The following is a 23,057-nucleotide window of genomic DNA, read 5'->3' as shown; positions in this document are numbered from 1 at the left end:
ACTATTTAAAATTATGCTAATCTAGGCTAATAGGCAGCCAGAGAATTTAAGAAAGAGGTTTACCTTTCATTATTGGACAGACCAAGGCCTTTAATTGTGTAGGTAATGCCAAAATGTGGAATATATTAAAGCTAATGGCCATGCCAAAACACCTAAATATTCTGCTGGAATCTTTACAGTGAACAAGGATTGTGCAGTACTTTGGGTTCAGTTCCCGGTGGAATCGAACCAGCACTTCAGAACCAGCAGGAGTGCAAGCATAGCACTCATCTGCAACCTGGTAAAGCAGCTGCACACAGGCATGTCTCAGAGATATTGCTGGTTTGGTTCCAGACCACCGCAATAAAGTGAATATCGCAATAAAGCGAGTCACACGAAGTTGTTGGTTTCCCAGTGCATATAAAAGTTATGTTTACGCTATACTATAGTCTATTAAGTGTGCAATAGCATTATGTCTAAAAAACCAATGTATGTACCTTAATTAAAAGATACTTTATTGCTAAAAAGTGCTACTCATCATCTGATTAATAATAATGAAAAAGTTTGAAATATTGCGAGAATTGCCAAAATGTGACACAGAGACATGAAAGGAGCAAATGCTGTTTGCAAAAGGGTGCCAGTAGGCTTGCTCTATGCAGGGTTGCCACAAACCTTCGATTTGTAAAAAAAAGCAAAAAAAAAAAACAGTATCTGCAAAGTGCAATAAAGCGGAACATAATATTCCTGGGAAGTTCTGGCAGTGAAAATTAGGCCAAACGTTAAACATAAGACAAATGTAGACATCTTCAGGTTTTTCCCCTGTTCCACGAAGGTTGGTGGGCATGGTCCTCATCCCCCACTCTGCCCTTCAATCTTTTCCAATAAAGCCACTGGAAGACCCCCAAACCTTGCACAACTTTTATGCCTTTCATGTTGGCATCAAAAAAGGTGGTGTTGCTCTATCGTAGATTTTGAAAATGACAAATCTGATTAAATATAAGTTAGAACTGCTATATCTGGACTGCAAACATCCAGGAAACCTCTGAATAGCAACACGATTTTTTTCAAAAAGTATCTCTTTGCTGAGTTATTGAATAGACACTCACTGGCTGTGTTCATATTTTTTACCAGCATTAACTTACTCAAGAGTTTACATAATAAGTCAATTTTCCGGCTTGCGTACTACACTGAGCTAAAAGCGGTTTGCGTAGCATGCTGGGCTAACATGTGATTACCTTGCTTACAGTGCAGGGCAAACGCAGCAACGGGTCCCAGCCAATCGATACTTAACCAGGAAATAAATAAGATAATGAGAGCAAATTCCGTTTCGTTGAAAAAGGCAATGTCAATTCAAAAGGACAAACACCGATTCGGAATTTCCCCCTCTCCTTTATTTTTTGATAGATAGATAGATAGTCGCTTTGCCTTGCAGCGTCGGTTTGGATCTGATCTTGTGAATTCCTTCTTTTTATCCCGGGCTCACTTTATTTTTTGCTCTATCTCACTCAATGCTATTTCGTCCCCATCCGCTCCGCACTTTCGCAGACATGCTTCAACTCTGTAGGTTGCTGCGCGCCATGAGCGCCAACCGCGGTCGCTGCATTGCACGACCGTCTGAGAACCCTCGTCCAGCGGTCCCATCCCCACGCCCCAGAGGACCTCATAGACGCTCCGGCCCCGGAGGCTCAGAGCACAGATGCCCCCTTCGCTCGCGACGTCACCTCTTGGGGGAGTTTCCTCCGCGCTCCGATTGCTCCCTTCCTCCCCGCAGGCAGCCAACCAAAGGAGGAGCTGTTGCAACTGGCAGGGAGGGGCGGGGCCGCGTCCACGGTAGCCCGGAGGACAGTTGGCCGCTGGCGTCGTGCTGGACCTGCTGCTGGGCTCGCCGTTTGGGTCAGGCAGGATGGCCGCGGTCGCCAGCGTGGAGGAGCCGCCGCCGCCTTGTTTGGCACCGGATACCATTAGATGGGCGACGCTTGCGAGCGCCGGGCTGCTGCTGGCGTTGTGGTGGCTGCTGGGCCGCCGGGCTCTGCGGCGACTTCCCCCTGGCCCCAAGGTCTGGCCCCTGGTGGGTAACTTGTTCTTCGCTATGCTGCCCGAAAGGCTGCTGGGCGTCCTCGGTGTCATCCCGCCCCGCAAGGAGAAGGGGAGCTGCGGCCGCGGCGAGGAAGAAGGGCCGCGGCCGATGCATCTGTGGTTAACCGATCTGGCCAAGATCTACGGCAGCATCTTCCGAATCGTCTTGGGCAGCCGCCACCTCATCGTGCTTAGCGACTTCGAGGCTGTCCGGGACGCGCTGGTTACCCAGGCCGAGGTCTTCAGCGACCGCCCCAGTGTGCCCATCGTGGCCCTCATCACCGAGCAGAAGGGTAACGGGGCAGTGGGGCGGGCGGTGGCTTGACGGGGCGGAGGCTTTGATCAGCAACCCTTCCAGCTCCGGCGGGCGGCTGGCGCGCGCTCAGCCAGCGGGTCTCAGGTGCAAAATGCCTCGAACCGGGGAAACTTCCCTGTCCGGAAGGCCCTTCCCCAGCCCTTAGTTTGGCAGGGGTGGCCTTGACCGGCGGCGAGTGGAGGAGAAACTTCCTCTCCTTTTCTGAAGCTGTTTCGGTTTAGGGTTTATGGGTATGCGTGGGTTCTTTGTTTCCCGGGGACTGGACACACCACAGCATAGCAAATCTGTACACAATGCTTTATTGCAGCACACACCTTCCCCGCAACAGGCTATTACTCGGTCAATTCTAGCCATGGAGGTGTAATGATTGCCTAACCTAATTGAACCAGGCTCACAAGTATAACCTTATGAAATCTGATTTATTGAAGGATTAGTATGCAAATACAGAGAAAGCTGAGAATGAATAAAAGCGCACCAAATACAAACTAAAAACCCTCGGCTTGAAACGTAATCCCTCCCCTTGCCCAACTGCAGCAACCACCCCCCTCCCAGGTGCTGGTAACCGTTTTCCACTGATCCTGAGAAAGTAACCTTGAACTCATGAGATAACCCAAACACATTCCAAACCAGCAGCCAACAGATAACGACTCCCCGAAGCGGAATCCTCCTCCCTCCTGAGATCAAACATGTATCAGGGAAATGACATGCGAAACGTTATGATGTACCAGGAACATTGAAACGGTGAACATGACAGGAGGATTTGCAAGTTGCTGTTGCCACATAAATAGGTCTTTAACACCCAGTCCTTTACACTCAGTCTTTTAATACTCAGTTCAAACAAGTCTCAAAGTCCTTAAAACAGCATACAACCCTTGCCCCTTCAAAAATTTCATGCACTAGCTGGGTTGAGGTATTGCCTCAGCGTGATTGTTCCTTCTCTAGTTGCTACTGAGCTCCTGGCAAAGCTCTAAGCAGAACTCCCACCAAGATGTGCAGCTCACCATAACTTGTCCTGGAATGCTGATTTGGATGCTTGTTAGTAACATTGTGGGTTAGTGAATGAATGTATGAGGGAAATGGGTTGAGAAGTGTTTCTGCTGTCTTTCCCAACTTCACTCCCTCGCAGGGTATGTCTGACTTGGTTTGACAAATCATGGTATAAAAATGCAGCGTAGACTTAGCAGGGAGACACTGAGACAGGACCTAGGTAAGTGAAGGCTTACTAAAATGACTGAAATTGGAAGAGCCATGTAAATAAGGAGGATTTTAGGACCACTTTTTCCAACTAAATTACATTGAAGAGTTTATGTGTTTGTCATCAGGGCCGCAACTGGGGGGGAGGGGCAAGCAAGGCATGCGCCCCAGGCGCCGTGCTGGGGAGGCGCCAAAATGGGCATGGAATCCATGTTTGCCCGGGTGACACAGACACTAGTTGCGGGCCTGTTTGTCACCTACAGTTCACTATCAGATGCATAGAGTGGTTAGACTGATGTAGGATTTAAATTGGGACGAGGTGGTGGGAAAGAAGGGGAAAGGGTGGTTCTGCAGATGCAGAATGTAAGTGAGGCAGATTACAAGTACCTTATCAATTAACAATTGAAATTAAAAGCCTATTGTGTTTGTTGAGAATTTCTGAGATTGCCTGAAACCTTTTGATGTATGTGAATTCAGAAATCTGCAACAAACCTAGATGTCTACTTACCCCACAACTACACCAGCAGCACCATCACAGGGCCCAACAAGTACACAGGCAAAATTAGAGGTGTATTCACATGCTCTTTCTTTAATGTGAGGTATGTCATCATCTCCCAGCAGTGCCCCTCTGGATTCTACATAGAACAAATAAGGCAAATTTTGTGCAAAATAATTAATGGACACAAAACAAGGACAAAGTATGATCAGAGCATTTTAGCCTCCCAAGGCACTCTATGGTAGATCTCAAAGTGATTGTTTTAGAAAAATGAAATTTTAAACAGCACTGTTGAGCAAGAGATTGCTGAACTTACATAGCTGGCTAGATGGGCAACTATTCTGACACACTCTAAGGCAGTTTCCTCCATTTCTAAAACCTAATAAAATCTCAGTGGCTTCAGAGGTGCTTTGGTAGAAAATTAAAAATTGGGTGTAAGATTTGTGCTCTATTATTCATTGCATAAAGTAGGGATGCTCAATTTTTCCATACCAAGGGATGCACTTGGTCATGGAATGGTGTGCACTCCTAAAAATAAACATATATCTCCCAGATATAATCTGTATTTTATTTCATTTATATGTAACTAAAATTGAATATGATTATTCTCCAGTCTTATATTTAAACATTTTTCTCTTCTGTCACATTTAAAAAATAAAATTTGGCAACAATTTTTGAAGATCTCTTTTGGGGCCCACATGCAGATGTGGCACTTTAGGCTGTGTAACTCTGATGTAAAACCATTGTGTCCAAAGTCTTTGTGTCTTCAAGGCTTTGGAGGGGAAGAAGCTGCAAACAAGATTTCCAAGGATCCAGAGGAACCCCATTTCAAATCTTAATGTTCTTTTCTCCATACAGGTGTGGTGTTTGCACCTTATGGCCCACTGTGGAAAAAACAAAGGAAGTTTTCCCACTCAACCCTCCGTCACTTTGGATTAGGAAAGCACAGTCTGGAGCCTAAAATCATTGAGGAATTCAAGTATGTGAAAGAAGAGATCCTGAAACATGGAGAGGAACAATTCAATCCTTTCCCTATTATTGGCAATGCAGTGTCCAATGTGATCTGCTTAATGGCCTTTGGTAGGCGCTTTAATTATGACGATGCAGAATTCCAGAGCATGCTGAGGCTGATGTCACGTGCACTAGAGATCAGCCTGAATAATCAGGTACTCTTGATCAACATCTGCCCTTGGCTGTATTATCTTCCTTTTGGGCTTTTCCGAGAACTCAGGCAGATTGTGCTGGATATCACAGCTTTCTTGAAAAACATCATTAGACAGCACAGAGAAAACTTGGATGCCCAGTATCCCCGAGACTTCATTGATATGTATCTCCTGCATTCAGATGAGGAAAAGAAGATCAATGGGGAAAGTAGCTTTAATGAAGACTACCTGTTCTTCATTATTGGAGACCTTTTTGTTGCAGGCACAGACACTACATCCAACACACTACTCTGGAGCCTTCTTTACATGTCACTTCACCCACAAGACCAAAGTATGTGGTATTTGCTTTTATGCACATTTACTACTGAACCTACTCTGAAGTCAGTAATTCAAAGCTTTTCTACTTGGGGGTTGGGTGGGGCATGGAGGGCGTTCCAAGACATTTAAGAAAATGAACAATGAAGGAGCAGCAATTTCTGCTCACTTTGCTCTCTCCTTGGGGTTCTGCAGGCTGGACTCAAAAGGGAGAAGGGCAACTGTATGGGAGGAGCAGGAGGGCTGTTTAGAGCATCTTGGCAAAACCAGCTCCAGAACTTGGAACTGGCATATCTCTGTCAATGCATCTGGCATGGAAGTCCTGTGCATGTTGTAGAATTATGGGTTATGTTTCACAATGTAAAGAGACATACCTACTTAAAATATTGTATGGAAGAGTAGATAAAACAATCTTTTCTCTGGAAGGAGAAATGTAGACAGTGGAATCTTCCAAGATGTCTGTATTGGAACTGATGTTTTTAAGCTGCTTTGTAAATAATATGTCATTATTACATGTAATAATTATACACAAAGACTTAAGATACCCACTTCTTAAAGCAGTTCCCCCCCGCAAAAAAAACCTGGCCATTTTTCTCTCTCTGGGTAGTTTTAAGGTGAAAAAACAAGTCCCTTAATCCCCAACTAGCTCCCCCAAAGGGTCTGAAAATGGTGGCCTGTCTGCTTCACTGATGCCATGCCTGAGTTATATTTTCATGGGCCTTAAGTTCTAAATAGTAAGATGTTTAAGAAAGATAAAAAAGGAATTTCTTTGTTGTTCAACAGTCAAATGTTGGAGATTGTTCAGCCAGAGTAACTGCCTCAAGAGGGGATTCAGTAAAATTTATGGTGGATAAGACTATGTGTGGATCCTAGGTATGACATGTTTCCTCTTGTTAACTGCATGTTCTAGGCCATTGTGTTAATAGGATTAGAGACAAAATGGGGCCATTGTCAAACAAATGGGAAATACCGGCATGCTCAGATGAAATCTGATATAGTCAGTTTTGAAAACAACAACAAACAAGTGGACAGAGAGAGACTGCAAAATCTCCCAAGATGACCTCACGCTCCTTCATGAGGCAGGGGGGTGGGGTGAGGTGCAGTTGATGAGCTGAATCCATGAGATATAAAATGTTTCACGATAAGAAATGCCATCTTGAAGGAAGCTGTGGCTCCATCACCCTAAAGGAGCCTCTTTAAATCCAGCAGCTCTCAATAGCTGATGCCCAATATGCAACCTATTCTTTGGGGGGAATGTGGTATATTGGGGATTTAGCTGTAGGGTGCTTTAAAAGAAGTGGATCATCTGAGATCTTTTCATTCAGGGTTCAGACCTGGTCTTGGGTCTAAGATGGCATTGCTTCTGGTTGATGAGCTTTGTTGGGACCTAGATTGGAATAATGCACTCTACTAATCTTATTGGACCTCTCAGTGGCCTCTGATTCTATGGGCCATAGTATCCTTTTGAACTGCTTTTGGGCTGTGGATTGAAGGCACTATTTTGCAGTGGTTCTGCTCCTTATACAGAGGATAGTTTCAGCTAGTAGTCATGCGGGAAGGAAAAGTCAGCATGGTGGCTATCTTGTGCTGCAGGGTTTGGTCTTCTCCCTGTTGCTCCTTAACATCTACATGAAGGTACTGGGAGATGTCATCTGCCAGTCTGAGGTGAGATATCATTAATATGCAGATGATATTTAAATACAGTATATCACTACCCCACTGCAGAAATCTCATCCCAATGACTGAAGGCTGTTGGAGCCTGGATGGACAAAACAGGCTAAAACTGAACCCAAGCAAGACAAAGTTACTGTTTGCTCATCATAGTACTTTGTCAGTTCAAGTGGTGTCTCCTGAAGGGGAAGCACTATCCTTGAGGTGGCAGGACTGCAATTTGGAGGCCTTCCTGGACTCATAACTACTATTGGATGCTAGGTGGAAGCTGTGGCCCTTGCCCATCTTCACTGGTACATCACCTGCTGTCCTAACAGTCAGGAACCACGCTGAGACGAGGAATAGGTCTCTAGTGTTTTATTACTGCTACATTAGAGAGAAAATCCTAACAAACTGAAGAAGCGTGGGAAAACCCAGACAGATAAACCCCAAAAGTCAAGGCGGGTCTGTTCTGTGTCTCTTTGAATGGTTGCTCAACTCCTCATTACTACGCATGCGTTTTCCCCCCTGGATGGAGGCCCCCTCCTGCTCACCATCAGTACTCATGACATCACCCTCCCCTCCAGATTTACATTCCATTTCAGCTCCCTCCTCTCTAGAGTTCCTTCCTCCCTCCAAAGTCTCATGAGAGTCCATCTCCCCCTCCAAGCTCCCATGGGAACTGGGCAGTGATGGAAATTCTTCAAAGGAAAACTCCTCCAAGGATGAATCAGTGCTGCTCTCCAGGTCTGATAACGCTTCTGGCCCAGGTGGCTGCTGCTGGAAAATAGCTAGATAATTAGAAGATTCTTCCTCCCTCCCCCTTGGGAAATGCAAGCTGGAGGTGGAGGGCTGCGGCTCCCCCTCCTCCTCTTGCTCTGGCCTCAGAGCCTCTGGCGGGGGTGGAGGTTGCCAACTTATGAACTCCTCTGCTTGGGATTCCTCTGCTTGCTCAGCCAAGTGAGGAATCTCTGGTAGAGTGCGAGGCTTGGGTTTGTGAGGGAAAAGCTGATGGAATCGTTGAACCAGCGCTGGTGCATGCACATCTCTGGCATTTTCCCACGTGCGCTCTTCCTCAGGGTACCCTTTCCAGTGTATTAAATATTGGATGCTCCTTCCCCTCCTCCTAGAGTCCAGAATTTCCTTGACTTCGTATTCCTCCTCCCCATCCACAATTACTGGAGGTGGGAGGGGCCTTTGCGATTGTAAGGTACTTGGGGGAGGGTTTTTGGCTAGCAAGGCTCTGCGAAACACTGGATGGACTTTCATGGATGCTGGTAGCTTTAAACGGTAAGCTACTGGATTTATCTGCTGTACCACAGTGAAAGGGCCCACGAACTTAAGAGTCCAACTTCTTGGAAGGCCTGATAGAGGTCAAAAACTTGGTAGAGAGCCACACTTTTCCTCCTACTGCAATCGCTGGCCCCTCTTGTCTGTGAGCATCTGCAGCTCTCTTGTAAGCACTCTTTGCTCTGTTCAGCTGCTCCTTTAACAACTCCTGTGCGGCTTGTTGCTCTTTAAGAAAATCAGCCGTGGCTGGAACAGTTCCCTGCTGGGAGGAGGTGGGCAACACCCAAGGGTTAACCCCGTAGAGTGCTTGGAAAGGAGACATCTTGGTAGAGGATTGCACAGAGTTGTTATAAGTAAATTCTGCCATGGGGAGCATGGCAGGCCAATTGTCTTGCTGATAAGTGGTGTAACACCTGAGATACTGCTGTAACCATTGGTTAATTTTCTCAGCTTGCCCATCACTAGCAGGATGATGCGATGATGATAGGCGGATCTGGACCCCTAATGACTGGAAAAGGGCCCTCCAGAACCTGGAAGTGAACTGAGGGCCTTTGTCACTCACCAAGTGATTCACCATGCCTCTATACCTAAAAACATGGTCCATGAACAACTGTGCTGTGGCTTGCGCAGATGGGAGGCCCTTTCAAGGAATAAAATGTGCCATTTTAGTGAAAAGGTCCACCACCACTAGTATGGAAGTCAGCCCCTGGACTGGGGGTAAATCAGTGATGAAATCCATGGAAATTGTATCCCAAGGCCTACTGCGGGTGGGTAGGGGTTGCAAGAGTCCTGTGGGCTTCCCTGGGAGAGGCTTGGCTCGTCTACAGGTATGACAAGAAGCAACGTAACCCTTTATGTCTGCAGTCATCTTAGGCCATCAGTAGTCTCTCAGAGCTCTATGTAGCGTTTTGAAAACACCTCCGTGGCCTGCCGTTTGATGGTCATGGCAAAGTCTCAGTACTTCTTCCCTCAATGAGGGGGGAATGTATAATCACCCATTATGCCAGAGGATTCCTGCTTCCTCATTAAATGGGGAGGCAGTATCTTGCGGACCACTCTGGAGGTCATCCATCCTGGCCCTGGCATATGGGTCCTGTTGTTGCTGAGCTCTGACTCTTGTAAATAGGTCCTCTGCTTGTCTGCCTGCTGCTAAAATCTATGTCTGGTTCCCCCTCATAGACTGATCAAAGTTGTGAGGTTGTAATATAGTAGCCTGGACCTCCTGGTGAGTAGCGGGGGTGCCTGAATGGATCGAGACAAGGCATCTGCCAAACGGTTCTGCGCCCCGGGAACATAAGAAATAACAAAATTGAAACGGGAGAAAAACTGGCTCCATCTGATTTGGCGTGGAGTGAGGGATCTGGTGTTTTGTAGAAGCTGTAAATTCTTGTGATCGGTGCAAACTTTCACAGGAAAGGTTGCACCTTCTAGCCAGTGCCTCCGCTCTTGAAATGCTGCTTTAATTGCCAGCAACTCCTTGTTAAAAACATCATAGTTTTTGTTTTTGCCGGTGAGAGCGTGTGAGAGAAAAATGCACAAGGAAGCAATGACTTCCCTTCTTTGTCAGTATATTGCAATAAAACAGCAGCAATAGCAAAATCTGAAGCATCTGAATGCATTATGAATTGCTTCGTGGAATCAGGATGCTTTAAAAGCGGCTGGGATGCAAAGAGTTGCTTAAATTCTTGGAAGGCTGCTTGCTCCCTCTCCCCCCAAATGAATTTTGATCCTTTCTTCAAAAGCTGTGTGAGGGGTTTGGCCCTGTCACTAAATTTATTTATAAATTTTATATAAAAATTGGAGAATCCTAGAAATTTTTGTACATCTTTCACATTTTGTGTGGGAGGGGAGTTGCCAAGAGAGAATTGCCTGGACCTTTGAAGGATCCATGGATATGCCTTCTGTTGACATTCTATAGCCCAGGAAATGTAATTCAGTTAAATCAAAGGCACACTTCTCTAGCTTGGCGAACAGCTTGTTCTCTCTCTGTCTTTGTAAGACATTACGTACATGGGTTACATGAGTTGTAGCCTTTCTTGGAGCAGGATGACCTTGCTATGGTGACTCACACTACTATCGCCACTCATTTGGTTAAAAATTCGGCTGATTCTTGGCTTGTTCTTGTTGTCATGAGCATATAACACTTGCATTGCTGCTCTTTCACTGATTCCTAATAGGTTTCCAGATGTTGGTTTAACCTATTATGTCTTTTATGTCAACTGCAACTAGAGTTGGGCCATCGAAAGTGTTCCTCCTTGGAAAAACTGCTAGTGGTGTCCCAGTCTTGTGAGGTGAGGGGGCCTGGGGCTAGGAAAGGCTGTTTTTCACTAATGGCCCCAATATTCTGGAACAGCCTTCCCTGAAAGCAGGATTAGCCCCCTCTGTTGTAGCCTTCAAAAAGTTGGTTAAAACAAAGCTCTTCTGGAAGTCACTTGGGAGAATAATGGGATGTCTCCACCTTGCTTTGATTGTTGCTCTGTGTTGCTTTCAATATTTTACAGTGGATGTTTCAAATTTTGGGGAGGGAGAGTTAAGTCTTGGGGAATTTAGAGGCACACAAGTCTAATAAATAAAATAAATATTTTTTTTGCTAAAAGCAAAGCACACACGTTGATAGCAAATTGCTGACTGAACAGCTTTCATGTTTTGTACATTTTTTATCCTCTGCCACCCTATCCAAAGTTTTCACAAGTTCCGATTTTGCAATTAGGAGCAGTTTGGAAAGTCTTTAGTAAATGAATAGAGGCTGTTCTAGAGCAAATTTAGACAGACTTGACCCTCTGTCTTTGCAGCCCCTTCTGACCCTTCTTGCTGAAAATTGATGGTGTAGTTTTTCCCATTTTGAAGCATGAAATACAGAAAATATAATGCAAACCCTGAGATAGATTTAATAGCATTTTAAAACCAAAATATTACCCCCATATTCTTTTCTGCAGCATGACTGGCAGTCGGTTTATTTCCATTATGCCATTTTAAGAATTCCTCCATCCAGGTGATAAAGCAATTCCAAAAGTTGGGGGGAAAGTCCCTAAGAAAACAAGCTTTCCAGCTTTATTACAATCCCGTTAATTTAATGTGGCTTATTTTTTCTAACATGTTTCAGAATTGCAGTCAGATTTCTGGTTTAGGCACAAGAGGGCAGTGTTTGACATTTAACTGGCTTTAAAGAGGTGCAAATAGTTACCTTTTTTATTTACTTTGAAGCACTCCAAGGTAAGAAAGTAAGAACTGTGTGCTGGTTCAGGCCTTAGGCCCTCTAGTCCAGCATTTAGTGTCTCACAGTGGCCAGCTGGATATATTCAGGAAGCTGACAATCCAGGACTGAAGGGTTGATAGCTCTCTTTGTTTTCCAGAAACCAGTATTTAAGACATACTGCCTATAAACAGAAGTCATAGCCATTGATTGACTGATTCTCTATGAACCTGTCCAATCCTCTTTGAAAACCATCCAGCTTGGCAGTGAATTCTGTGGACTGTATGAAATAGAGTTCCTTCTGTTGATCATGAATCTCCCTGCAGTTAGTCTCAGTGACTGGCCTCAGATACTAACTTTGTGAGGAAGGGGCGGAAGCCTTATTTCTCCATGATTTTACATATCTCTGTCATGTCTCCCCTTAACCTCATTTTTTCCAAGATGAGCAGTCCCAGTTGCTATAGTTTTTCTTCACAGGGCAACTGCAGCAGCCCCTTTGTTGTAATTTTTCAAGCTCTATAATATCTTTCTTAAGGTGTACTGACGGGAAAGGTACATGATACTCCCAAGTGTGATCTCACCATAGATTTATATAAGGGCATTGTTGGGATTGCCAATTCTCCTCTCCCCAATTTCTTTCCTAATGATTCCAAACATAAATTCACCTTTTTTAAACAGCATCTGCACACTGGGTTGACATGTCACTGAACTTTATACCATGACTCCAAGTTTCTTTCCTGATCAGTCACTACCAGCTCAGCTCTCATTAACGTAGAGGTGAAGTTAGATTTTTTTGTGCCAACAGACATAATTTTATACTTGTTTATATTAAACTACATTTGCTTGTCATTTTGCCCAGTTTGGAGAGAGCTTTTCAGAGCGCTTCACAACCCTTTGTTGTGATGTTCAAAATGTTCCACCCTGAACATTTTGAACATCAGCAAGCATAACTCCTTCACTACTCAAACCTTAATTCCAAATCATTTATTTAGAAGCTAAAAAGCAAAGGTCCCAACAACGATCTCTTGGGGATGCTGCTTTACATATTTGCACCAGGAAGAGAATTGCCCATTTATTCCTAATTTCCTACGTGTGAAGACAGAATGAAATCCCAGCTTCAGTGAACCAAATTCACAAAGACATTATTCAAAATAATAAAGCACATCTAAAACAAATTCAGTGTACAAATTTTCATGGCAGATGAGACATATCCAAGAGTTGAAGGGTCTCCCATCTAGAATGGCAGATTGCGTCACTCCTACGGGCCTGTATCATGAAAGCCTCTATATATCCCATGTCCATCATCTTCCTTTGTCAGACTGTTGACAAACCAGTTCTCTACCCACCCAAAACAATCATTTTACTATATTTTATTTTATATAGGAAATGTTCAAGAAGAAATCGAATTGGTAATTGGGTGCAACAGAGCTCCTACTCTGGCTGATAAGGTGCACATGCCCTTAACAGAAGCAACTATTATGGAAGTTCAAAGGATGACAGTGGTTGTCCCTCTTTCTATTCCTCGAATGGCCTCAGAAACTACTGGTCAGTATTTGGGGGGCAGGGAGGCCAGCTAGATATGCTGTTCTTTCCTTTAGATGCAAGTTCATTTGGCTGAGAACCAACACATTCAGTAGAACCCTGGAAAACTGAAATGAGCAACATGCACTTTTACATGTTGCTCCAAGTTCCAGGGTAGCATAGTGGTTAACCTGTTGAACTAGGACAAGGGATACCCAAGTTCAAGTGGTAACTGAGCAAACCACTCTAGTTTCAACCCATCTCAGAGGGTTGATGTTGTGGGGAAAAACTGAAGGAGGGAATGCAGTGGTTGGCACTTCAAGGTTCTGGATGAAAGGTAGGATGTGAATCTAACAATTAAAATACCTTGCTTTTACTTTCATTTTTAAAGGGGACATTCTCTAGTTATTTGTTGTAAATACTTAATATTTTTTCTTCTGTCATATTAGGAATTACAATTTAGTGGAAACTTGGGAAGTTTTGCAGGGAGGGGAAGCAAATGAGGCCTAAAGTTGATTTGGATTGCCTGCTTTAGCTGAAGGCATATTTGAAGAAGCCCTAATATTTACATGAATATTTACATTCAGGTTTATGATCTTATGGTTTAAATAGTCTCCCTTACATTTATATTTCTCTCTTGCACAAATATACATATATGTATCTGCATTCTAATAATAACAAAACAGATGTTTTAATTAGGCAAAATAACATCCAAATCAGTATTTTAATGTCTGTTGATTTCAGTAAATGAGAGCTAAACAGAGGAGAATTGCTTCAGTTTTGATGTTTTGATGTTTCATGGATTGGTACTTTACTGATCTTTGGTGATCTGCATGTTCTGATCTGAGCTTTTTTTTTTCCTCCTCCCCACAGAGCTTCAGGGATACACTATTCCAAAGGGCAGTATCATCCTTCCTAACCTGTGGTCCATGCACAGAGATCCCAACAAATGGGAGAACCCAAATGATTTTCACCCGGCAAGATTTCTGGATGAGAATGGCCAGCTCTTCAAAAACGAAACATTTATTCCTTTTGGAATCGGTAATTTAACTGTTTGGGGTAAAGATTATGTTGACCAGCATAGCTTTGGTGTGGTAGGAGATCTTTAAATCACCTGCTTGCTTAATTCTGGTAGACGCTGCACAGGGGCCTTTCAGGGTCAGAAGCAACCATTTGCTCATACATAGTATATCTACTTGGCATGAACACCTGGACCCAAATTTCTTGAACCCAGAAGCCAACCACAGCCCACAAGCACTGATCCTGCACAAGGCAACCTCTTGTGTTAAGATTACATTAGCAACAATGTCATTGATAAGAAAATTGGAACAATTTTAAAAATATTATAAAAGTGGTATCAACAATACTGCACTATAGAAGCAGAAATATTGCTGGGACAATGGAAGAAACAGAGACCTTGGCCAGAAAGTACAGCTTTGTTGGAGCTAGAGGCAGCACTTGATCCTTGAACAGAGTGCCACAGGACCACACTCCCAAAATGCAAGGGGTAAAATTGATTTAATTTAATGGAAATTTAAAATTATATAAATTAAAGTAATGCAATTTTATGATTATTCTCCATGACTTTATTGACTTAGAATTTAGCGGCAAGTTTTAAAAGAGCCCTGGGGTCAGCTCCCAAGGCTTTTGAAGGCCACAGTTTGTGTACCACTGAATTAGGTGCTGTAGGAATGTAGAAAAAATGTAGATTAGGCCCCAACCTTGCCTCCCAGATGTGAAATCTATCAAATTATATGAGATTGTCTAATAGGAGACCAGTTTTTCCCGAGAGCCTTTTAGCTGGAAATAGGATACTGTTTACTGCCAGTCCTTAGATCACCCTTTCATCATTTTTTAACAAACACAAGCTATTTACAAAATTTAACTATGACCCTGCAGGTTCATTCTAAGGCCCTGACTCCATGGCCTCTTATAGGCGGGTGATGGCTTTCTACAGCAGTAATGCTACAGGAGCTTCTGCTGTGCAGACTGTGCTAGCCACCATGTGACATCATCTTATACACAATATGTAAATCTTTCCTTCTGTCTTCCCTCCCTCCCTTGTAGGACCAAGAGCTACACTTGGTTTTTGAAGTATGCACTGTGAACTGCAAAGAAGTAGTTGGGGTCAAACTGGGACATCCACAGAGGGAGTCAAAAAGGTCAAGATATTGGGTGTGGTTGCCATATTGGCTTTTTTTATTCCCCCTGTGGATGCCCTTGGGATTAAGGCCAACATGACTGGAATCAAGACAAAAAACACATTTATCTAAAATTAAAATGAAATTAATTAAATATAGTTAATCTAATTAACATCCCTATGTTCTTATGTTGCCCTTCTATTGCACTAAAATTACAATTTGGTAATTTTTGGAACAGCTCTGAAAACACACTCTCAGTTTTTGTGGGCCAGTTGCAGCTTTAGGCCTCTCTGTCACAAAGAGGATCAGTCTACGTTTTTATTAAAAAAATCACCTGAAAACTTATTTATTGAAGGGAATTCAGGGAGACTGTTCATATAAATCCAATGGGCGAGCAGATCATTCTGTGCTCTCTACACATCAGTGCTTGAATTTGGGAGAGGTGGGGAGAGGAAGCAGAAGAGACACGCAGGCTTGATGTTCTGTATTTAACTCCTTAGTTACAGATTTGTTAGACTATTGGGGGGAAATCTCATGTCTTATGTCTAAAAGGAGATAACTTCTGTCAGTTCTGTGGCTTATGGAAGGCCCCTGCAGTTTGAGCACATCCAAGGAGGGAGGGGAGAGGGCAGAAGAGATTGACTTCTGTATTTTTATTCTGAGTTCATAAATTAATGGCTAATGAGGCTGTCTGTTTCCCATAACTGAACTGACACCATACAGCTTGCAAAAGAAACTGTTGTTTATTCGTTCAGTCGCTTCCGACTCTTCGTGACTTCATGGACCAGCCCATGCCAGAGCTTCCTGTTGGTTGTCAACACCCCCAGCTTCCCCAGGGACGGGTCCGTCACCTCAGAATATCATCTATCCGTCTTGCCCTTGGTTGGCCCCTCTTCCTTTTGCCCTCCACTCTCCCTAGCATCAGCATCTTCTCCAGGGTGTCCTGTCTTCTCATTATGTGGCCAAAGTATTTCAGTTTTGCCTTTAATATCATTCCCTCAAGTGAGCAGTCTGGCTTTATTTCCTGGAGGATGGACTGGTTTGATCTTCTTGCAGTCCAAGGCACTCTCAGAATTTTCCTCCAACACCACAGTTAAAAAGCATCGATCTTCCTTCTCTCAGCCTTCCTTATGGTCCAGCTCTCGCAACCATATGTTACTACGGGGAACACCATTGCTTTAACTATGCGGACCTTTGTTGTCAGTGTGATATCTCTGCTCTTAACTATTTTATCGAGATTTGTCATTGCTCTTCTTCCAAGGATTAAGTGTCTTCTGATTTCCTGACTGCAGTCAGCATCTGCAGTAATCTTTGCACCTAGGAATACAAAGTCTTTGACTGCTTCTACATTTTCTCCCTCTATTTGCCAGTTATCAATCAAGCTGGTTGCCATAATCTTGGTTTTTTTGAGGTTTAGCTGCAAGCCAGCTTTTGCACTTTCTTCTTTCACCTTCATCATAAGGCTCCTCAGTTCCTCTTCACTTTCAGCCATCAAAGTGGTATCATCTGCATATCTGAGATTGTTAATGTTTCTTCCAGCGATTTTAACCCCAGCCTTGGATTCCTCAAGCCCAGCATGTCGTATGATGTGTTCTGCATACAAGTTGAATAGGTAGGGTGAGAGTATACAGCCCTGCTGTACTCCTTTCCCAATCTTAAACCAGTCTGTTCTTACTGTTCCTACTTGGTCGTTATACAGATCCTTCAGGAGGCAGACAAGATGACTTGGTATCCCCATACCACTAAGAACTTGCCACAATTTGTTCTGGTCCACACAGTCAAAGGCTTTAGAATAGTCAATAAAACAGAAATAGATGTTTTTCTGAAACTCCCTGGCTTTTTCCATTATCCAGTGGATATTGGCAATTTGGTCCCTAGTTCCTCTGCCTTTTCTAAACCCAGCTGTACATCTGTCAATTCTCGCTCCATCAATTGCTGAAGTCTACCTTGCAGGATCTTGAGCATTACCTTACTGGCATGTGAAATGAGTGCCACTGTGCGATAGTTTGAACATTCTTTAGTGTTTCTCTTTTTTGGTATGGGGATATAAGTTGATTTTTTCTGATGGCCATTCTTGTGTTTTCCAAATTTGCTGGCATATAGCATGCATTACCTTGACAGCATCATCTTGCAAGATTTTGAACAGTTCAGCTGGGATGCCGTCGTCTCCTGCTGCCTTGTTACTAGCAATGCTTCTTAAGACCCATTCAACCTCACTCTTCAGGATGTCTGGCTCTAGCTCACTGACCACACCATCGAAGCTATCCCCGATATTGTTATCCTTCCTATACAGTCTTCTGTATATTCTTGCCACCTTTTCTTGATCTCTTCTTCTTCTGTTAGGTCCTTGCCATCTTTGTTTTTGATCATACCCATTTTGGCCTGGAATTTACCTCCAGTGTTTCTAATTTTCTGGAAGAGGTCTCTTGTCCTTCCTATTCTATTGTCTTCTTCCACTTCCGCGCATTGCTTGTTTAAAAATAATTCCTGATCTCTTCTGGCTAACCTCTGGAATTTTACATTTAATTGGGCATATCTCCCCCTATCACTGTTGCCTTTTGCTTTCCTTCTTTCTTGGGCTACTTCTAGTGTCTCAGCAGACAGCCATTTTGCCTTCTTGGTTTTCTCTTTGGGATGTATTTTGTTGCCGCCTCCTGAACAATGCTGTGAACTTCTGTCCATAGTTCTTCCGGGACCCTGTCTACTAAGTCCAGTCCCTTAAATCTATTCTTCACCTCCACTGCATATTCCTTAGGAATATTAGTGAGCTCATATCTAGCTGATCTGTGGGTCTTCCCTAATCTCTTTAGTCTGATTCTAAATTGTGCAATAAGAAGTTTGTGATCTGAACTACAGTCAGCTCCAGGTCTTGTTTTTACCGACTGTATAGATGTCCGCCACCTTTGGCTGCAAAGGATTTAATCTGATTTTGGTGTTGTCCATCTGGTGAAGTCCATGTATAAAGCCGTCTCCTAGGTTGTTGGAAGAGAGTGTTTGTTATGCAGAGTGAGTTGTCCTGGCAAAATTCTATCAGCCTATGTCCTGCTTCGTTTTGTTCTCCCAGGCCATGCTTACCTGTAATTCCAGGTGTCATTTGACTGCCCACCTTAGCATTCCAGTCTTCCGTGATGAAAATAACATCTCTTTTAGGCGTGTTGTCCAGTAGGTGCTGCAGATCCTCATAGAACTGCTCTACTTCAGCTTCTTCAGCATCTGTGGTTGGGGCGTATATTTGGATCACTGTGATGTTAGATGGCTTGCCCTGAATTCGAATTGAGATCATTCTGTCATTTTTTGGGTTGTATCCAAGCACTGCTTTAGCCACTTTACTATTAATTATGAAGGCTATTCCATTTCTTCTGTGGTCCTCTTGTCCACAGTAGTAGATCTGGTGGTCATTTGATGTGAAGTGGCCCATTCCAGTCCATTTCAGTTCACTGACGCCCAAAATGTCTATCTTTAATCTTGACATCTCACCAATAACCACATCCAATTTGCCCTGGCTCATAGATCTTACATTCCAGGTTCCAATGGTGTGTTGATCCTTAGAACATTGGATTCGCCGTTCACCACCAGCACCGTCGGCCGCTAGCCGTCCTTTCGGCTTTTTGCTAGCTGCGTCATCACGTCTGGGGCTAGTTGAACTCATCCTCTGTTCCTCCCCAGTAGCATTTTGACCATCTTCTGACCTGGGGGTCTCATCTTCCGATGGTATACCGACATATCTCTGGTTGTACTGATCCATTTAGTTTTCACGGCAAGAATACTGGGGTGGGTTGCCATTACCTTCCCCAGGGATCGCATTTAGTCTGACCTCTCTGTCATGACCTTCCCGTCTTGGGTGGCCCTTCACGGTTTAGCTCATGGCATCATTGAGGTGCTCAAGCTCCAGCACCATGACAAGGTAACAATCCTTTGCTGAAGCTGTCAGGCACTATTTAATACTTAAACTGTGAAAATTCTTTTTTGTATCTCTGTAACCCCTTTTCTTTCTTTCTTTCTTTTTTTCTTTTCTTTTTTTAAGGTAAACGTGTGTGCATGGGAGAACAGCTTGCCAAGATGGAGCTTTTCTTGATGTTTGTGAGCCTTTTGCAAAGTTTCACCTTTCTGTATCCTGCAGGCTTAAAGAAGCCATCGATGAAAGGAAGATTTGGCCTGACATTAGCTCCCTTTCCATTCAAACTTATTGCCTTAAAGAGATGAGGAAACCTCAGAGAAAAGAGTTGCATGATGTTCATATTATTATATGAAGTTCAGAGATATAAATGAAATGCACTTCACCAAACCACAGTCATTCCCAAAGTGGGCTAGGGAATTTTCAGCCCATCGGGGTATCCAAAAATTATCAAGCACTTTCTCCTTAGCTCGGGCAGTCCCCTACATGATGTGCTGAAACTCTTCAACTATAGGAAACAAGCAGAAGTATGTAGTCCTCAAGAGCTGCAGAGTAACAAGAGAAAGTTGGGGCAGCAACGCTTAAGGGAACCATTGGTTATCAAATGGCTTTTATATTAGATAAAAAGCAGTGGAAAAGACATAGAAATCTGATTTGCGCATGACAATAGACAAAAGCCAAAAAAAACCAGAAAGCACTTAGGTATTTGGATCTTTTAAAAAGACATAGTGAAGGTGCATAGCAACTTATCTTAAAAAATTGAAGGTACAAAGCAAATTGTCTTAAAAACCAGAGTCCGGGAGAGGGATGTTTCTGTTGGGTGAGTCTGACTTTTCTTCACTCTCTGTAGGAAAACAGGTGTCCTACACATAGCAGATGCTAGGTCCATCTTTGGGCTGTCTCCTTTTACATGCTTCAAGAAGGGTGCTTTTTTTTTTTAAAGTAAAGCATCATACATACATAGATGTGTTCAATTAAATGAATGTTTCATCCTTATTTAATAATGAAGACAAAAATTACTTTTAAAAGGTGATGAACATCTCCAGGAGAGATGGGTAATGATGTTCTTGATTCTGGATGATCATCACTGTACCAACTACTTCTGCTCCACCTGTGCAGAACTTGTTTCCTCTGTGCTTATTAGGAAGAACAAAACACAGCGAGTGGACTTCCACAATTCAATTTTTTTAATATATTTCCTGAGATTTATCTCATGGTATCTCTATTGTTTGCAAAAAGCAATTGCTTTTTTGGCATAACTTTGGTTATTTCTCTCTGCTCACATTCTGAGTTTATTGCAGATCAGTAATAAGCTCAAGTTGATTTAACTTGCAAGTCACCTGTAACATCTGTGTTGAAAATGTTTAATACATAGTGTGGGTGCCATAGGAAGCAGTATTAGCATGGTCAAATTGTACTGCTTCAAACAAACTTAGGAAATACAATGATAGGATTTCATTGAGCAGGAGATATATTTACTCTAGCACCTTAGTACTCAGCCATTCTATTGGAGCATGCTTTTGACCAGCAATAGGTGTTATGGCACAGAGTACGTAAAATAATTCAGCTGATAGGTACTTAATTTTGGGGCACAAACTTTAGTTTAAAAAGGCCTTTAGAAATGAAAGGGAGAGGAAGGAATGCAACCCTAATCCTGATTTTATTTGCCAAAACATTTGAAGTCCCATGCTTACAAATACAAAAATGTAGAAAGACGTTAACTGCTGGTTCCTGCATTTTCTGTATGTTTATTGCAAGGATGTTTTGAGAAACACTTAGACGCTATCCAGTATAATTTTAAAAAAGATATACTTGTATTTAACCCCATTTTTATGTTCTACATGAGACAAAGCCTCCCTTACCTTTCTCCCTCCTATCTTCATGGCAATATAGAGACAAAAATGATGATGCACTTACTCATGTTTAAAAATTTAATTTAATTTAATTTAATTTAACTGCATTCTAAAAAAAAAATTCCTGGGGCAATATAAGAAAACCAAATATTCCCCTTCATGCATGCTATCCTAACAAATACAGAAAAAAGAATCATACTGCCAGAATTTAGGGCTTGCTCTTTTTGTTGGAAGATAACTAATTCCAATTGAAAATGGAACGTTTTCATTCATTGTCAGTTCAAAGAGAAGCTGCATAACGGATTAGGTTTGACAAAAAGACAACCATTTTTTGTTTACTTTCGGTTTATTGCATGAACATTTGACTGGTTCACACAACACGAAGTTTAAAATTAAGGTGCATTATGGTGTAGTGTGGTATGAGTTAACTTGCAGAATGGATGAGTCTTTATGGAGTAGATGCAGACACCTTGGACAATTCTTACCCTTCAATTGCACTGCTTTTAGATGAGTACTGTTATGGCAGATAATCCTATGGGGCAAAATACAACTGATCCTTGGTATGGCATGTATGTTGTTTTGTAATCAAGCAATCTTTTACTGAAGCACTTTATAATTTTGTCAGGTTCCAAAGATCTGTATTTCTGTATTTTAGAAGGCATCAGGGGCCTCTGTAATAGCTGGCTATATTGGTTGCCTGTATCTTGCTGATGTTTATATTGTCTGTTGTTTTCAAAGTGAATGCCTTGTTTAAAATTTTAGAATGGAGAATATAAAATCTAAAATCGGAAATCATGGATTGCTTTTTTTTTTTTTTAAAGGTGCCTATGCCAACCTAGCAGTTCAAAAACATGCAAATGTGAGCAGATTAATAGGTACCGCTTCGGTGGGCAGGTAACGGCGTTCCGTGTAGTCATGCTGGCCACATGACCACGGAAGTGTCTACAGACAAACGCCGGCTCTTCGGCTTTGAAATAGAGATGAACACCGCCCCCTAGAGTCGGACACGGCTGGACTTAATGTCAAGGGAAACCTTTAACTTTACCTTTTTATATTTCCACACAATCCAGAATATATTTCTTGGTGCAAATATCTTTCTAAATAAAGTTTTATTTTTAAAAATTGACTATTGAGAAGAAAATTTTGATTTAAAACAAGTTCTACCATGGGTATTAGAAAATACAGCAAACTATTCTGGCAGCCTTTCCCGATTGCTATTCAGATGCTTGGGATTGCAAGACATCTGGAAAGCTGCAGGTTGGTGAAAACTATATTACTGGTATTCTTATTTCATGTATCTAACTGCTTTTTTCCATGGTGTTCCCTTCATCAATTTGTGGCTATATTCAAACTACAGTAATAACCTTTCTCCAAGCATCCTTGGCAACTGTAATTTTCTAAGTAAACGGTGGAAATGACAATATACCACAATTCCAAGTGAGGAATTGAACCACAATCATCAGTCTCTAGAAAGGCTGCAGCAGGGCAAGAAGTCAAACTTTGCACATATATTTATATCTAGTACATGTGTAAGCCTGTGTGTGCCAAGTAAAATTACTATTACATAGGGCAGGGATTTTCAAACTTTTTAGGCTAGAGAAACTTACAGTAAAATAAATCCCAGAACCCTTGAAAAAGAGGCAACACTCTGATAGAGAATTGACCGTTTGAATGAACTTTTTTTAAAACTTAGTCTCTCAGTGGAATGCTTGGGTTTTACAGATCCCAGTTTGAAAAACCCTGGAATAGGGAACTACAATGATTCCTGTGGTAACAGGTACATTCTGAAGCCTTTTCTAAGGAAGCGAGAATTACTGAGTACTGAATTGCTATCTACCTAACTGGTGCTTTTATTTATAAATGTAAAATCTACTGGAACTAAATATTTTTCTATAATCGGAGAACACAACCATTGACTTTGCGCTAAATCTTAAATGAGAGCAACTGATTGATTTGCCTTTTGGGGGGAAATACA

The 23,057-nt window shown here is 42.6% G+C and overlaps 1 protein-coding gene across 1 annotated transcript; it reads left to right on the top strand.

Annotated features, from left to right (window-relative positions):
• Positions 1-1,823: 1,823 nt before the first annotated feature.
• LOC134501714 (cytochrome P450 2U1) lies at positions 1,824-22,508 on the top strand. The gene is made up of 5 exons (XM_063309605.1): positions 1,824-2,348; positions 4,920-5,555; positions 13,056-13,217; positions 14,067-14,234; positions 19,359-22,508. Exons 1-5 carry the CDS (start codon positions 1,883-1,885, stop codon positions 19,535-19,537), a joined length of 1,611 nt encoding a protein of 536 aa, XP_063165675.1. The 5' UTR covers positions 1,824-1,882; the 3' UTR covers positions 19,538-22,508.
• Positions 22,509-23,057: the final 549 nt, after the last annotated feature.

Source organism: Candoia aspera, chromosome 8 (genome assembly GCF_035149785.1).
Source record: "Candoia aspera isolate rCanAsp1 chromosome 8, rCanAsp1.hap2, whole genome shotgun sequence".
Lineage (NCBI taxonomy): Eukaryota > Metazoa > Chordata > Lepidosauria > Squamata > Boidae > Candoia > Candoia aspera.
The sequence above is the reverse complement of the archived record's forward strand: the minus strand, read 5'-3'. Positions and strand labels throughout refer to the sequence as shown.